Consider the following 15,804-nt stretch of genomic DNA (forward strand, 5'->3'; position numbering starts at 1 on the left):
GTATCATTCATTGCTTTGGCGGTGGATGGCGAATGCAAAGAAACCTAGCGAAAAGAGCCTAGCTGCTGTGTGTCTGCGAACGGAGCCTGCAGGCCTGTGAGTTCTGCTAGTCTGCAGGCCTGATAGCCTGCGACTCTGCAAGCCTGGAAGAGAGCTGATCGGCAAGCGCGCTTGTGGATGGATACGCGCGCGCTTAAAATAAGGCTTGATAGCGAGTCTCTTTTGGGGCTGCATATAAGAGCGTCGAGGCGGGCCCCAGCTTCGTCCAGCATCCACATCTCTCTGCACCATGGCCCTCATCGCACTCGTCGACACCAAGGACCCCAAGCTTGCCGACCTGGGCAACGGCGCCTTCCTCGGTGAGTGGCTACGTGTCCAGCGCTGTCTCGAGCTATGCGAGGCAGGCCAGCCGTGCGTCAAGCTGTGAGAAGCTGATGCAGTCCCCTGCAGGCGACGTTGCTGCCTCCAACGACAATGCACTCTCGGCCGGCTTCTACGTCCAGCACAAGTCGGAGAAGCCCTTGGTGTGAGTCTAGTCTGCTGAGCAGAATACTGGAATGTGACTGACTGACATCGTCTCTACAGCTACACGTACACCTGTGAGGAAGATGGCGCTGTCCCGTCCAGATCCGCACCGCTGACCTGATCCGCACAGACGACGAGCTCAAGATCGTCCTCGAGGGCGAGCTACACGTCAGCGAGCCCAGCAGCGGCACCACGATCGTCGCCAAGGCCGGCGACGTCCTCAACATCTCAAACGGCGCCACGCTCGAGTTCAACTCGCCCAGCACGGCCAGGATCTTTGTGGGTGGCCGGCCCCTGGTGCTGTGCTCACCACTTCGCTGACGAGCTTCCCTTTCAGTACGGCGCAAAGCGAGCGAGGCTCGAGTGAGCAGTTGCGATGGCGCCGACGAAGCGAGGATCGAGCGAGCAGACGTAGACGCAGATGAAGCAGTCTCGAATGAGCAAGACGTATGAGTAATTAGAGCAGCTCTAGTGATGGTAAAGAACAGCTCTTGTAGAACAGCTTCAGAGGCGGTACAAGAACAGCTGTAGTGACAAGAATAAGAATAGCCCCAGCTCCAGCTCCAGCTCCAGTGCTACTACATGATGGACATGACCTCGCCAAAGGACGGCAGTGCATCCTGCCACAGCATGACGAAGCCCGTCTCCTCTGAGCGCCGCCAGAGATGCGTGACAAAGCTTCTGTAGCTCTCGCGGCCCTTTTCGGCGCTGCCCGACGCCGTCAGGGCGTCCCAGCAGACGTGCCGGTCGGCTGGCGAGAGTGCGACGAACGCGGCGCACAGCAGCGGCATGCTGGCGTTGCCCCACGCGACCGTCGTCGGGCGCAGGTGCGGCTGCTGCCAGATGTCGAGAATGGCGCGCAGGTGCGCCTGGTTGTCGGCTGTCAATGGGCCCTCGCGGTAGATGGCGGTGCGCAGCAGAATCGAGGCTGCGTGGCGCCACATGTTGCCCAGATGGTGGTGCTCTCTGCGGCCGCGCTGCATGCGCATCTGGTGGCGTGCGTCTGCGCGCTGCTGCGACTTGCGCAGCCGCTCCTGCAGCTCGTGCGCCTGGTGAAAGGCCCACGCAGGCAGCGAGGCGAGCCCTTGGCCCGTGATGGCGCCGTTTCTGTGCGCATGCAGCAGCTGGAAGTGCAGATTGGCAATCGTCGCGAGCACGAGCAGCACGTCTTCGGGGCAGCCAAAGCAGATGCGCAGCCGCGTGCCCTCGTCGCCGATTGCGTCTGCTGCCGTCTCGCCCAGGGGCGTGGCCGAGTCAGCGCCACTGGCTAGATTGTAGTGGAGCGTGGTGCTGCGGCAGCCGAGGAGCGCATTGAGGATGTCTGTCCAGACAAACGTGCGGAAGCCGACGGCATCGAGGCCGTGGATGGCGTCGAGCTGCACCGAGTGGTTGCGGCCCAGGAGGTTGTTCAGAAGATCCTCGACGGCGCGGAGCTGCTTCTGAAAGTGGCGCGCCGAGTGGTGGCGGTAGGCGATCAGGGCCAGGTTCATGCCCGCGTGCAGGTACTTGTCGACGTGGACCACCGCGGCGTTTTCCAGCGGCGAGCACTGCATCGACGCAAGCTCCTGCTCCTGGTCGGCGGCCCAGGTAACCTGCACCAGCACCTGGTCGGCGAGGTCAAAGAGGAAGCTGCACTCGTCGTTGGGCGAGCGCAGCTCGGCACTGCGGCTCCGTTGCTTCGAGTCTGCGCCGAGCCACTCGAGGAATGCCGTCAGGCGGCGGATCTGCGTGTCCGAGAGCGCCTGCGAGATGGCGGCCCACTTGTCCTGGAGCACCTGCTCTTTGGCGTTGTCCTGCGCCTGCACGGAGCCGCGGTCAAAGTGCTGGAAGGCGATGAGCGCGGCCACGGACAGGGCAAAGACCTCGGAGCGATGGAGGCGCCTGCTGAGGGCCGAGACGAGCTTCATGCGCGACTCCTCGACCTCCTTGGACGCTCGCCAGCGGTGGGTGCATGTCGCCGCAAACACGTCGGCCAGGATGTCGAGGGCCTGCTTGTTTGAGAGGCGAGCGGCGCCCGTCGGGGCAAGAGGCAGCTCGCTGGACGCCAGCGGGGTGGCGAGGAGCGACCTGGCATCCTCCAGACTCGACGAGCCAGTGGGGATCGAGTCGAAGAGACACCAGGGGAGGTCGTCGAGCGGCTTGTCGAGGAGCTGGAGGATGTCGACGTTGCTGACGTCGTCGTCGTCGGCTTGCGAGGCTGACGGGGGGTCGGCTGGTGGGAGGTCAGCCGGCGCTTGTTGCGGCGTGGAGGGCCCTGCCGTGCCTGCTGTGCCTATTGTGTCTGCTGCGTCTGCCGTGCTAATTCTGCCAGCCGCGCCTGCTGTGTCTGCCGCACCCGCAGCGAGCTGGCGTCTCTCAGCAGACGGCGGGGCACGCTTGAGTGCTGGGAAGCCCAGGCACTGGATGGCCGACTTGCGGCAGCGCTGGCAGGCGCCCGTCTCTGGGTCGCGCGTCTCGTCGCACTTTTTGCGCCTCGCGCGGCATGTGAAGCATCCCGTCTTTGTGCGTGAGAAGCGCCGCGAGGCACTCGCACTCATCGAGCAGCCGGTCGCGACGACCCACTTGGACGAGCTCGATCCCTGTCAGCTTGACGACGAACGATAGTGGACACGTGAGGATGGAGACTGCGCTTATCGCCCGGAGCGCCCAAGATTCGATCCACGCGCGATAGCCCTTGATTTACCTTATTTTTGGCTGGTAAGCGCGCGTGAGCCGGCATTCCTCTGAGAGCGATAAGAATGGAAGAGCAACAAGCGCAGGCATGCTCCGAATCAATTCTACGCTCAGTGGCAGGCCACTGAGTGACAGGCTTATCACGGGCGGGCATGGCCGGGCGCAGACGAGTGCAGCGAGGGTAATTGAGTGGGCGCAGAGTCAGGCAGTGTGCCCTGCAAGGAGGGTGCGATAAGGGCCATGCCGCGCGTACCGCGTCTGCCTCGCTCGCTCACCGTGAGCACCGTGGTAGCTCATATATGGGAGATGCTGTCCATCTCTGCGGGCTCCCACGAACGACGTGATGACATTCAATCCAGCCACGCACCTCAACTATGCTGAGCCAGCCGAGCGCCTCACGATGGAGGACCTCGGACTGAGCAGCCACTCGGCACCAGTACGTGTGCGGAGCCTCGTGATCGCCAGACAGCTTGTCTGATTCCCTTTTCTTATCCAGAGCCGCATTGGTGTCACTGCGCCCTTTCCTCTGGTCTCGTTGGAGGGCGTGCAAGCGCTCCGAAAGGACATTCTGCAGCCCAATGTGCTGTCCAGTTACATGTGCGTGGGCTACCAAATCAAAACGAGCACTAGACTAACACGCCAACAGGATGCCGTCGGCCATCTCGGGCCCACACATCCAGCTGCGCGGGATGGCCCCCGAGGCCAGCAGGTTTCTCTATGACCTCTGGACGTCGCCAGAGGTGCTAGCGGCCGTCAGCGACGCAGCCGGCGAGGATCTTGTGCCTGTCTTTGACTATGAGATCGGGCACACCAACATCCAGGTGCCCGAGGGCATGGCGCGGGCCGAGTATGCGCAGTCGCTGTCTGCCGACCCGTACGACAAGTCGGCGCCGTCGCTCAAGCCGCCGCGCGAGGCCGACAAGGTGGCGCCCGTCGTGGGCTTCCACCGCGATGCCTAGTGAGCAGGCCGTCTGGTTGCGCTTGATTTTGACCGCTCATGTCTTTCTTCTTGACAGCCCCTGGGTCTGCGTCCTCATGCTCTCCGACGTCACGGGCATGATCGGGGGCGAGACCGAGATCCGGCGCGGCGACGGGAGCGTGATCAAGGCCCTGGGCCCCAACGTGGGCTACTGCGTCATGATGCAGGGCGGCTTCATCGAGCACTGCGCGCTGCCCTGCCACGGCGCACGCGAGCGCATCACCATGGTCACCTCCTTCCGGCCACGGGCCAAGGTGTTTCCCGACGTCAGCAACCTCGCCACCATCCGCACGTGCTCCAACTCGTTTGAGATGTACGACCAGGTGGGTCCTCAAAGCTTGTGGCTGTGCTCTCTCGCTCACAGCCCTCGCAGTTTGTCCGCAGCCGTCTCGACATTGTCGAGGAGATGGTGGCCGTCTACCGACGCCAGCTGCTGCTCCGCAGAGAGGCCGTCGAGGATGCATACGGTCGCCGCGGCGGCCTGAAGCGGCCCACGGTCGATGTTGCCGAGCTGGGCGGCCTTGTCAATGTGGTCAAGGACACGCTGAGCAATGCCGTCGAGCAGCTGCGTGAGTGGCTAGCCGTCCGGCCTGTCGAGCTGGAGACTTGCTGACGCGACACCCTTTGCAGTGCCGTACGGCGCAGACCCCAGGGACATCTACACGCCCAGACTGGAAGGCCCTGTCCACCACGAGCTCTCCCGGATGTGACCTTTATACCGCCCTAGCTTTCTGCTGTAGATTCCGATGGATTTACGACTCCCTCTGCACGCTGTCTTTGCGACTTCCTCTGCACGCTACCTACGACTAGATGTCCCCTGCCCCTCCGTTTACGATTAGATGATCCTCTGCCTCTCCATTTACGACTACGTGTCCCTCTGCCCTTTCCATTTACTACTAGATGATCTTTTGCACGCCTTGAGCCACGTACGATCTCGTTGAAGAGCAGTGTCGAGGCTGTGTGCTTGAGCGGACACGAAGAGCGCCTAGAACGGCTGGCAGATCAAAGCAATTCTCGATCTGAGAGCGCGAGGGAGCGCTCGTTGTTGGGGAACCATCGCAGACCCTGCTAGCACAAGGCGAAAGGGTGTGACACAGTGCTCAGATCGCTTCAGGCAGAGGCTGCGGGGAAGATGGTCGCCTTGGCAGCCACAATAGTACCCCTGCACTTGCTCAGTCTCTGAGGATATTCTATCTTCCCTCCCCCACGCTGACCGTGTCTTGGCTGCATACGGCGAAAAATCTTTTTGCGGAGTTGACGTGGGCCAATCCCGCCGTAGCGCGACCGGCAGCTGCGGCGGGGGGCAGGAGAGGGGCCCGATTGTCCCTGCGTGGCCTGTCGCCAAGAGGCGCTACCTGGTCTTTTCCCCCAACGCAGCGCTTTCCCAGCGCTTTCCCACCGCAATCAATCCCCGCGCGAGGTCAAGCCCCTCGCGAGACCAATCCCCGCGTGAGGCAATCCCCGCGTGAGGTCAATCTCCGCATGAGGAATCCCCCCTTTATAATAGGCCAGCGGAAAGACCCGTCGGTAGTGCCCACTGACACAAACGGCGAGAACCCCCGCGCTGCGCCACTGTCTTGCTGCAGGCCTTGGCGCTGCTTTTGCGATTCTGATTGGCCAGGCATCCTAGCAGGACTTTGTCACCTGCACTCGCATCTCCATGCAGTCGCATCCCCATGTAGTCGCAGTCGCATCCCCATGTAGTCGCAGTCGCATCCCCATGTAGTCGCAGTCGCATCCCCACGATGTGTTGGGTGGCTTGGCAGCTACTGCGGGGTGCATCAATGTCCCTGCAGTATCAGCCGGTCCCTGCCGCTGGACGTCTGGTCACTGTGTAGATGAATGCATATATAGCGGCTGCTCGTCGTCCACTTGTCCGCCCACTGCCTTACCCTCGCCGTCAAGTCTTCTACCATGCCTATGCTCTCACACCTCCGCGAAGTGCCCAAGGAGTCGCGCTCTTGGATCCGCCTCTGGTGGCCTGGTGCGTGCCTCTCTACACATTCCCCGAGCTGATGAGCTAACACTTGACCACCAGCCTGGACGATGGGCGCCCTGGGCATCGCACGCGGCCTCGACGAGGGCATCATCAGCGGCGTGCTCAACCAAAAGTCGTTCAAGTCTGCCTTTCACTTTGAGTCCGACTCGGCCGTCGAGAACGACATTGCGTCGATGCTGCAGGCCGGCTCCATCATCGGCTCCGTGCTTGCCTTTGTCGTCTCGGACCTGCTTGGGCGGCGGCGCACTGCGCAGCTCGCGTGCCTGCTCTGGGTGCTCGGCACCGCCATCTGGTTCACGTCGGCGCACGCGACGGGTGCGCACAGCGGCAACCTCTCGCAGCTGCTCGCCGGCCGCTTCATTGCTGGGCTCGGTGTCGGCATCACGCCCGTCGTCAGCCCGACGTACCTGGCCGAGATTGCGCCGCGTGCGATCCGCGGTCTCTGCGTCTGCATCTTTTCTGGCTCTGTCTACATTGGCATTCTGCTGGGTGGGTCACTTCTCGCTGGTGATACTATGACGATGCACTAAAACTTGACATCAGGCTACTGGGTCAACTACGGCACCGCACACAACCTCGCCGACACGAGCGCGCTGCAGTGGCAGGTGCCTGCTGCGCTCAACTTCATCTTTGCCGGCCTCATCTTCACGTCGACGTTCTTCATCCCCGAGTCGCCGCGGTGGCTGCTCAAGGTGTCGCGCCCCGACGAGGCGCGCAAGGCGCTCTTCTGGCTGCGCAACCGCGACGACGCCCACGCGCTCGTGGGCCAGGAGTTTGAGGAGATCAGCGCGGCGCTCGAGCAGGAGCGCGACGCGCGCGGCCAGAAGGCGTGGTACCACATCTTTGTCCGCCTCGTCACGAACCGCACCAACCTGCACGTCCTCTGCATCGGCCTCGGCATCCAGGTCTTTGGCCAGTTCTCTGGCGGGGGGTGCGTTCCAGAAGTAGATACCGAGGAGATGCATGGGCTGACTCTTCTGCAGATCCATGACCGTCTTTGCGCCAAAAATCTTTGGCTTTGTCGGCATCAAGGGCCAGGAGACGAAGCTGTTTACGACGGGCATCTTTGGCATCGTCAAGCTGCTCTCGTCGCTCGCCGCCGCCTTTTTTGTTGTAGACCTCCTCGGCCGCAAGTTTGCCGTCATGTGCGGCCTCTCGATCCAGGCCGTCGCCTCGCTTTATCTCGCCCTCTACCTGCGCTTCCACTACTCGGACAGCGCCGTGACCGAGACGGCATCGTCCAAGGCCATGGCCGACGCGGCCATCTTCTTCATCTTCCTCAGCGGCTTTGCCTGGGCCATTGGCGTCAACTCGGTGCAGTACCTCAGCCAGACGGAGATGTTTAGTCTCGAGGTGCGCTCGCTGGGCGTAGCCATCATCTCGGTCATCCACTTTCTGTGCCAGTTTGGCTCGTCGCGCTCGGTGAACCCGATCGTGACGTCCGGCGGTCCCTACACGCTCTTTGTCTTTTTCTTTGTCATGAGCGTGGCTTCGCTGCTGGTGGGTGTCTGCTTTCCCTACTTTTCCTGCTTTCCCTGCTGACTCTTCCTTCACAGTTCGTCTTCTTCATGATGCCCGAGGTGTCGGGCTACCCGCTCGAGCGCATCAAGGAGCTGTTTGAGAAGAAGCGCTGGTACCTGATTGGCTGCACGCAGAACCGGCCGCTGCGGATCAAGGACCAGCTTGCGCTCGGCGACGACGTGCCGCAGCTGGGCATGGAGGGCGAGTCGCGCCTGTCGCAGGAAGGCAAGGCACGCCTGTCGCACGAGGGTGAGGCCCGTCTGTCGCAGGAGGGCGAGGAGAAAAAAGACGACAAGGAGGCCCAGGCGACTGTGACCAAGACTGCTGATGCGTAGTCGCGACTGCCATCCCAGCCCAGTCACAGCGCCAGTCACAGCGCCAGTCACAGCGCCAGCCACGAGCACTGATGCGAGACACAAGACCCCTGCTGCATGTGTAGTCTGTCCCCCTGATGCATGTGTAGACCGTTTCCTGATGCATGTTTAGACTGTCACGATTGATGAATGAGACCAGAAAGTTCCCAAGATTGACGGATGAGGAAGGAGTGCTGCCCCTGAAGCAGGGCCATCAGAAGCAGGGCCATCAGAAGCAGTGCGATGAGAAGCAAGGCGATGGCTCAGAGGGTGATGTTCACGATGCGGTGGCTCAGAAGGAGATAATTCACAAGGCGACGGCTTAGAAGCGATGGTTTAAAGCAAGGCGACGGGTGATCGTTCTCACACGGCGTTGTGCATGGCCAGGGGAAGCATATATTGCTGCCACCAGATCGAGCGCTCTTGCAACGAGCCGCCAGAGAGCAGAGAGCCGCCAGAGGGCAGAGAGCAATTTAAGAGCCACCGGGAGCGCTTGCATGAAGCCACCGGGAGCCTTGCAAGGAGCCGCCTCCTTGCGTTATTTTTCTGCAGGCCTGGACAAACAGAAACAATTTGTCCGAGCTCCATACTATAACAATCTTCTATGTCCGAGCTCCATACTAGAACAATCTTCTACTCGAGATATTGACTCTGTGAAAGATTCGGCACTAGATGCTATTGGGAATTCGACGTGTTATTGGCCACTGTATCTTTTGGCTGAGGAACAGGCTCTCCTTGCATCTGCGATCAGACTCTTGCACTAGTACTAGTCGGGGTGCCAAGACGACTGGGGGGAAAGATTCGAGAAGGACTTCCGCAGAATTACCCCTTTGAGAAAAGCTCCCCCTTGACAAGCGCTCCCCCCTTGACAAGCCGACAAGCCGCTCTCAATCGCCCTCCGCTCCCACAGCCACCCCTTGTCGAGCGACTGCAGCTCGGAATCCGGCGTGGAAGCGTGCTGCAAGACCCTAGGGTCCTTGCTTGCTGCATTAGCAAAGCCCAGGGGGCGATGGGTGGGAATCCTGATAAGCGGCCGCCGCCGTCACACGCATATAAGGAAGCCAGACCACGCAAACCTCTCCAGCCTCTCCAGCCTCTCTCAATTTCGATCTCCCCCCCGCCATGGTCTCCAAAGCCTACTGGTCCGACCCCGCCGTGGCGTCCAAGACGGGCGAGGTGCAGAAGCTGCTCACGTACGCGTCGATGGGCATCTTTGTCTTTGACCTCGTCCTCAACGCGCGCTTCGACTGGTCCATTCTCTCGGGCCAGCGCCTGCGCAAGTGGCCCCAGCTTCTCTACTTTGGCACCAAGCTCGTCTTTCTGGTGTTCCTTGCCCTGGACACGATGCTCTTCTGGCTCGAGACCGAGATCGACTGCCAGGCCGCCCTCATTGCCGTCGAGTGGTCCATGGGCGCCGTCGTCATCATGTCGAGCTCCCTGCTGGCGTGCCGCACCGTCTGCGTCTTTTTCGGCACGGCCAAAAAGGTTGTTACTGCCCTTGTTCTCGTCTTTGGCGCCGGCCTGGTTGCTGCGTGGATGCACGGCGTGCAGGACGTGTCGGCGGCCTGGTCCCCTGCGGCTGCGTCGCCCTGGAACACGGGCGCCTGCGGCCCGACGGCCATCAAGCCGACCTACTATGGTGAGTCTCTGCTCGCTGGCCTAAGTTCCCCGCTGGCCTAGCTTCCCTGCTGACCCGGTTTCCTTCTAGTGAAATACCTCATCACCATCCTCTTCGACCTCTTTGTGCTCTCGGTGACGGTCATGGGCATCATGCGCATGAACTCGTCGTCGCGCATCGGCGACGTGCTCATCAAGCAGGGCGTCGTCTACTTTGTCCTCACGTTCATCGTCAACTTTGTCATCACCGTGCTCACCATCCTCAAGCTGAGCCCCGCCATGTCGCTCATCGCCGCCATGCCCCAGTCGCTCATCTGCGTCGTCGCGTCCACGCGCCTCTACCGCGAGCTCGTCGAGGAGGCGCAGCCCCGCAACGTCAACTCGAGCTCCCACCCGTCGAGCTCGAGCCGCACGGGCACCATGGCCAGCAAGTCGCTCAAGCCCTCGGCGACGGCCTCGCAGACGTCCGCGTCGACGAGCAGCGTCGACAAGATGGAAAAGGGTGTCACCGTCCAGCAGACGCACGCCACCCACTCGTCGCCCATGCCCGAGTACCTGCGCGGCCACCCCTTCAACAACCTCGCGACCGTGCCCTACGCCGAGGCGCCCGCCGACGACCCCGTCCAGGCTGCCTACCCGCGCCTTCTCGGCCGCACCTCCCCTGTGTGATCTTGTCTTGCCTCTCTCTCTCCTTTCTTGTAGTAGGGTAGCTTCCTTTTCTTGCAGGGTAGCATCGTCATGGAATCAAATGGCTGTATCAATTTCGATCGCACCCCAGCTTCCGTGTGAGAAAAGAGGTTAGCGCTGCCGCAACGTTACTACCACGTGGCCGTTACTTCGTCGCTGCACGCCGACCTCATGGTCCGCCAGCGACAGTACAAGTCCTTTGTGACTTTGCTCCTGTCCCACAATGAGACACCACCATGAAGCTGCTCGTCTTACTCCCCATCGCTGGGGTTGCTGCCAGAGCACACCCGCTCTTGCCACGTCAGGGGAGCGCAGTGCCCCTCGCCACAGCGCCCAATGCCACCAACTTCACCTCGATCGAAGTGATTGACCATTATGCCATATCGGCCACGACGTGCGATAGAGGCACATATGCCTTTTTTCTCGCAATCCTGAGCGAGCTAGTGGTGCACGATATGACCGTTCGCTTCCTCTTCGGCCAGCCGCGCTACGGGCCGGAAGGCGCCGTGCTCGACAGCGAGCGCACCTTTATCGACAGGACCTACAGCCTGCAAGACCTGAGAGACGACTCGCATTTTGGGTCTCGGACTACAAATGACTTTCTCTTCTATCCGTTCTTCACAGGGTCCGAGTCGGACATCAACAAACAGCTGCGCCACGAGCCGTGGAAGCTCAGCCCGAGCAGCGACGCCCCGCCTGGGTTTGTGTTACCCCAGCAGTATGCCGCCGCGGCGTTTGTCTACGCGCCTGCCTTTTTGCCCAACGGCAGCTCGCCGGGCACCCTCCCACCGGCCGTCATTAGCAACTTTACCGTGGCCAACGGGCGCAACTGCACCAAGGCCTTCTTGGGCGAGAGCGACGGCGTTGCGCGAGGCCCGCCGGCTGCGATGGCCCTCCTGCTCGCCCTGGTCCTGTGCGCTGCAGCGGCGCTCCTCGTGTGATCAAGCGCGTATGCCTGTCCGTCTGCCTGTCCGTGTGCACTGTGCTGTGTATGGCGATGCTGCGAGCGCCTTCTGTGCAGTGAATGGCAATGCTGCGACGATGCTGCGAGCGACGTTGTGTGCTGCAAGCGACGATGCTGCGAGCGACTGTGTGCTGCAAGCGATGCTGCTGTATTGCGAATGACGATACTGCAAATGGCGGTACTGTGGCATGTAAATTCCCCCCACCAGATAATCTACTTCCTTGTTGCCTGGCCTGCCCTCAGCGGTAGTAGGCCCGCTCGAAGCCACGGTACTGATAGTGCCAGTCGCGCCTCTCGGCATTGATGCCCGAGGCAAAGTCACTTGCGATGTCCAAGAGGATCTCTCGGCTGTCTGTATCATGAGACGACTCTTCGAACACGTCGAGAAAGGTAGGCCCGTCCCACGGCATCCCTCGCGGCCCATCGTCTTGCACAAAGCGGAAGCGGTCGAGCTCGACGCGGGCTCCTGGGCAGTCCTTGCGCCAGATGGGCGCATCGCTGTGCCGCGGCCTGCCCCGCGCGTCCAGCGACACAATCGAGCGCATCTCAATGTCTGTCGGTCCGCAGTGGCGCGGGATTGAGCGAAGCCTGGTGTCGCGGTAAGAGACGTCGCAACCTGCCGTCGCTGCACACGAGGGGAGACGCACCACCTGTCTGAAGGCGTCGCACATGGCTCGCCTCGCTGGCTCAAAAACGGGCAGGGTGAGCCACTGGGAGAAGGCCGCCAGCGGGCTCTCGCCGTCGCGCAGGAGGCAGGCGCCCTCGGGCAGAATGACACCATCAACCGCGCAGTCGACCAAGTGCGCAGCCACGTCTTTCGGCTCCAGCGTCCTGTTCAGCAAGCAACGAAGGGCGATGAGCGAAGGGCGCAGTGCAGCCACTGCTCGCAAGAGGGGCCGCTCCTTGCTCGCGATTCTTCCCTTGCCAACGACGACTTCCTCAAGCCTGACCCAGGACCGGAGCAGGCCAGGATGGGCAAACGGTGCGTCGGTCATGCATCCAGGCAGCTCCAGGTGGGTGAGGCGGACCTCAGGCCACGTGGCCGCTTCGATGGTCTTAATCGCCGCGTCCACGTAGCCATCGACTGGGTGTGTGGCTGCCTCGGCCCAGGGGTCGGAGGCCAGGTGCATGGTGAGACGGCGCGGGCACGACCCACCCAGGGCCTTCCAGATGGGCGCCTCGTCGGGTCCGCGGGGCCCATAATTCCCAAAAAAGGCCTGGCAAGGGTCCCAAAAGAAGTCCTCGATCGTCTCGATCCGGCGCAGGGCGTCGATCGCTGCGCGCGGGATCGCCGAGTCCTGGAATCCGCTGTCCCTGAGCTTAAAAGTTAGCAAGGACACTTCCCGTTCCAGGACACTTGCTCACCACATGAACGCAGCCAGCTCTGTCATCTTGGCCAGGCACGCCCCCAGGGCGTTCTCGACGTCGGCCAGGGACAGGAGCACGCCGTCGACCCAGCCGGTGTTGAAGTGTTCGCTTCCGGATCTGCGCTCGACAAGGTGTCTTTCGCCTCCCTTGATCGAGTGCCACAGAAAGTCGGGCCCGAACCGGGGTGCAAAGCAGATGTCCAGCGCGGTGGCCTCGATTGCTTCCCTTGTTCTCTTGCCCGGCACGTCGCTGAGGTCGGGTCCCCCCTCGTCGTACATTTCATCCCACTTTGTCAGCAGGCCGTTGTGCGGATCGCAGGCCGCCCACTTGTACCGCCATGCAAAGGAGCGTATCAGCCGTGCGCGACTGGGGACGTCGGCGAGCTTGCCCTGGAGCCTGCCCAGCTCCCAGACCTGCTGCAGCGCCACGTGGCCCCAGAGGAGGGGCAGGATGGGCGCCTGAAGGCGTCGGCACGCCTGTGCGAGCGCCACACTGGCATCGGAGGGGCCGCGGAGACACGAAGGCGAGGTCCCGTCGACGAGGCTGCCGCCCTGGTGCGGCCAGAAGAGGAAGAACACGATGCGGCCGAGCACCTCGTCCGGCAGATCGAGCAGCGTCGTCATCGCCAGGGAACGCGTCTGTGTGCGGATCGGCAGGGTGGAAATTCGACGCGACCGCGTTGTCGCTCTCAGCAAGCACCACGGATGGTCCAGCTCTGCGGGCCGGAGGAGAGTTCCAGCGTCCGCGCCGCCCACAGATGCAGGGAACTATTTTCTCGTACACACAGACTGGTCATCATGCGGACTCCTGTGGCCGATCACAATGCGGGCAAAAGTCACTGAACGAACAGCAAGCTATACAACTTGTTTGAGATCATCTTCAAAGTTCGCTCGAGGCTGCTGCCGCAGAAGCTGTTCCCGTACCGAGACGGACTTTCGAGCTCGTGTTCAAAGAGTGCCATCCGTGAATACGACACAACCTTGAGAGAGTATGTTATGTAGACCTCGAAGCTCAGGAACACGTATATTCTGAGGAACAAACTTAGCGTGGGCTTCAAGATGGATGCACACGGAGATGCACACGGAGGAAGTTAGAAACTTGACAAATTTACGCTAAACAAAACGTTAAAGGTTTAATTTTTATAGCTTTTGCAAGGCGCAAAAGACGCCGACAAGCGACAACGAAGAAGCCGACGAGGCGAACCTCGGTTTCCTTTCTTCCGACCGTCTTTTCGAGTACATGCCATGCCGCATTTCATCGCCTCGCCTTGGCTCGTTCGGTAGGCTGGCGCTGGGGCCTGACTCTGGGCCTCTGCCTGACTGGGCTGAGCTGTATCGTACCTGTACGCCTTTACGTTCGTTCTCTCCTTCTTCCTCGTATGTCACGGTCAATGGCCTGTGTGCACGGGGCGACTCGTATGTTTGCGCAGCGACCCGAAGAGCCGCGCTGCAGCTTGGTCTCCCCAACCTACAGCACCTTAGAGGCTGTTCAGTCGGCCACGGACGACAGGAGCGTGTTTCGCAGCCTATTCACTTGGAATTGGACGTTGACCGCAGATCCTGGCAGTTGTGCCAGGAGCACATCGCTCATCTCGCCCTGCCGTCACCCGCCGCATAGGAGATAGGAGCCAGTGAAAGATACTGCCCCGCCCGGGTCTTGCCCTGCCTACCTTGGACCTATAAGAGACCATTGCGTCTTGAACCCCACCACGGCCTGCTTTCGAGAAGTGCTTCTGTGAACCCGCTTCGCCTTCGCCTCCACTTCCATCGGCTTGATAGTTCCCCCCTTCCTTGACCAGGTCAGTCAGTTGGTGGTAAAATTTCACCCGAAAATGTGCCCTCGTCTTCTTCGATGCCGTTGATCGTTGAGAGATTGCCAATCGTCGCCTCCTGATTGTCCGTGTGGAGTTTCGTCGGTCCTTGCCCAAAGATCCCGTCCGATAGGGTTGTTCCTCAACCTGGGGTCACCTGCCGAGCTTGCCTCGCTCATGACGACATGATTCGATCCCGCCCCGGTCGTCAATGGCGCAGTCGACCAAAAAAGATCGCTTTCAGCACGGATTCTCCGGCTTAGAGGCGTCAGCCATTATCCAGCAGAGAATAGCTTCGCCCCATTGCCCGATCGGACAGGGGCAACTACCAATTATCTATATCAACTGTTCTTCTCGTACTAGGTTGAGTTACTGTTGCGATAACCCTCCATCAGTAGGGTAGAATTAACGAACGATGGCGTTCGCAGAGATCACCGAGCATCAAGTGCGAGAGATCGGAAGGGATGCGCTTGAGCCTCTTATGTTCCTGCTTCAGAGCCATGACATTGAGACGCAACGAGCTGCCAGCGCTGCATTGGGCAACCTAGCTGTGATCCGTAAGCATCAGTGATTGCCCTTCCCCGACTGCCCAGATGCTCATCTGTCTTTCGGACAGTCGAAAACAAGCTGTTGATCGTCAAGCTCAAGGGCCTTGAGCCTCTGATCCGTCTCATGCTCAGCCCCAACGTCGAGGTTCAATGCAACGCAGTCGGATGCGTGACCAACTTGGCGACTCATGGTGAGGCATCGCAGCCCGGTCTCGACAGCTTCGTGACACTGATGTTACCTCCTGCCCTGGCCCTCCGCAACTTGGCCAGCGACGAAAAGTACCAGATCGAGATCGTCCGCTTCAACGGTCTACCACCCCTGCTGCGACTGCTGCGCTCCAACTTTTTGCCCCTCATCCTCTCCGCCGCGGCCTACGTACGCAACGTGTCGATACACCCGCTCAATGAGCACTCGATCGTCGACGCTGGTTTCCTGCCCAATCTCATCGACCTGCTGAGCCATCAAGACAACGGAGAGATCCAGTGCCACGCCATCAGCACCTTGAGGAATCTGGCCGCGTCTAGCGAACGCAACAAGGCGGCCATCGTCGAAGCAGGCGCCGTGGAACGCATCAAGGAGCTCGTCCTCAACGTGCCGCACAGTGTAGGGTTAGGGTTAGGGTTAGGGTTAGGGTTAGGGTTAGGGTTAGGGTTAGGGTTAGGGGTAGGGTTAGGGTTAGGGTTAGGGTTAGGGTTAGGGTTAGGGTTAGGGTTAGGGTTAGGGTTAGGGTTAGGGTTAGGGTTAGGGTTAGGGTTAGGG

The 15,804-nt window shown here is 60.9% G+C and overlaps 7 protein-coding genes across 7 annotated transcripts; 6 read left to right on the forward strand and 1 right to left on the reverse strand.

Annotated features, from left to right (window-relative positions):
- Positions 1 to 243: 243 nt before the first annotated feature.
- On the forward strand, positions 244 to 1,063 carry FA10DRAFT_268247 (hypothetical protein). Its single transcript, XM_025522250.1, has 5 exons — positions 244 to 359; positions 451 to 526; positions 586 to 599; positions 656 to 804; positions 863 to 1,063. Exons 1-5 carry the CDS (start codon positions 290 to 292, stop codon positions 890 to 892), a joined length of 339 nt encoding a protein of 112 aa, XP_025376933.1. The 5' UTR covers positions 244 to 289; the 3' UTR covers positions 893 to 1,063.
- FA10DRAFT_268248 (hypothetical protein) lies at positions 933 to 3,152 on the reverse strand. The gene has a single exon (XM_025522251.1). The coding sequence runs from the start codon at positions 3,060 to 3,062 to the stop codon at positions 1,104 to 1,106; it is 1,959 nt and encodes a 652-aa protein (XP_025376934.1). The 5' UTR covers positions 3,063 to 3,152; the 3' UTR covers positions 933 to 1,103.
- A 389-nt stretch (positions 3,153 to 3,541) lies between these two features.
- On the forward strand, positions 3,542 to 4,887 carry FA10DRAFT_287592 (hypothetical protein; the record flags this gene model as incomplete). Its single annotated transcript, XM_025524151.1, has 6 exons — positions 3,542 to 3,634; positions 3,695 to 3,795; positions 3,845 to 4,156; positions 4,215 to 4,500; positions 4,551 to 4,746; positions 4,808 to 4,887. 6 exons carry the CDS (start codon positions 3,542 to 3,544, stop codon positions 4,885 to 4,887), a joined length of 1,068 nt encoding a protein of 355 aa, XP_025376935.1.
- A 1,182-nt stretch (positions 4,888 to 6,069) lies between these two features.
- FA10DRAFT_253987 (general substrate transporter) lies at positions 6,070 to 8,318 on the forward strand. Its single transcript, XM_025519712.1, has 5 exons — positions 6,070 to 6,161; positions 6,216 to 6,665; positions 6,720 to 7,107; positions 7,160 to 7,676; positions 7,733 to 8,318. Exons 1-5 carry the CDS (start codon positions 6,092 to 6,094, stop codon positions 8,030 to 8,032), a joined length of 1,725 nt encoding a protein of 574 aa, XP_025376936.1. The 5' UTR covers positions 6,070 to 6,091; the 3' UTR covers positions 8,033 to 8,318.
- Positions 8,319 to 9,253: 935 nt separating this feature from the next.
- On the forward strand, positions 9,254 to 10,336 carry FA10DRAFT_232225 (hypothetical protein; the record flags this gene model as incomplete). The annotated part of the gene is made up of 2 exons (XM_025518896.1): positions 9,254 to 9,689; positions 9,759 to 10,336. 2 exons carry the CDS (start codon positions 9,254 to 9,256, stop codon positions 10,334 to 10,336), a joined length of 1,014 nt encoding a protein of 337 aa, XP_025376937.1.
- A 249-nt stretch (positions 10,337 to 10,585) lies between these two features.
- Positions 10,586 to 11,295, forward strand: FA10DRAFT_303039 (hypothetical protein; the record flags this gene model as incomplete). Its single annotated transcript, XM_025525200.1, has 1 exon — positions 10,586 to 11,295. The coding sequence occupies exon 1, from the start codon at positions 10,591 to 10,593 to the stop codon at positions 11,293 to 11,295; it is 705 nt and encodes a 234-aa protein (XP_025376938.1). The 5' UTR covers positions 10,586 to 10,590.
- Positions 11,296 to 14,911: 3,616 nt separating this feature from the next.
- Positions 14,912 to 15,648, forward strand: FA10DRAFT_295560 (ARM repeat-containing protein; the record flags this gene model as incomplete). Its single annotated transcript, XM_025524476.1, has 2 exons — positions 14,912 to 15,053; positions 15,113 to 15,648. Coding segments are annotated over 2 exons (678 nt in total), but the record flags the coding sequence as incomplete, so codon positions are not given.
- Positions 15,649 to 15,804: the final 156 nt, after the last annotated feature.

This window comes from Acaromyces ingoldii, assembly GCF_003144295.1.
Source record: "Acaromyces ingoldii strain MCA 4198 unplaced genomic scaffold FA10scaffold_4, whole genome shotgun sequence".
NCBI lineage: Eukaryota > Fungi > Basidiomycota > Exobasidiomycetes > Exobasidiales > Cryptobasidiaceae > Acaromyces > Acaromyces ingoldii.

Excerpts from the sequence above, each read along its gene's own strand:
- FA10DRAFT_268247 (XM_025522250.1), top strand. The coding sequence starts at position 290 with ATGGCCCTCATCGCACTCGTCGACACCAAGGACCCCAAGCTTGCCGAC. Across the intron at positions 360-450 it reads GGGCAACGGCGCCTTCCTCG|GCGACGTTGCTGCCTCCAAC; the intron begins GTGAGTGGCTAC and ends AGTCCCCTGCAG. Across the intron at positions 805-862 it reads CCAGCACGGCCAGGATCTTT|TACGGCGCAAAGCGAGCGAG; the intron begins GTGGGTGGCCGG and ends CTTCCCTTTCAG.
- FA10DRAFT_268248 (XM_025522251.1), bottom strand. The coding sequence starts at position 3,062 with ATGAGTGCGAGTGCCTCGCGGCGCTTCTCACGCACAAAGACGGGATGC.
- FA10DRAFT_253987 (XM_025519712.1), top strand. The coding sequence starts at position 6,092 with ATGCCTATGCTCTCACACCTCCGCGAAGTGCCCAAGGAGTCGCGCTCT. Across the intron at positions 6,162-6,215 it reads GATCCGCCTCTGGTGGCCTG|CCTGGACGATGGGCGCCCTG; the intron begins GTGCGTGCCTCT and ends CTTGACCACCAG. Across the intron at positions 7,108-7,159 it reads GGCCAGTTCTCTGGCGGGGG|ATCCATGACCGTCTTTGCGC; the intron begins GTGCGTTCCAGA and ends ACTCTTCTGCAG.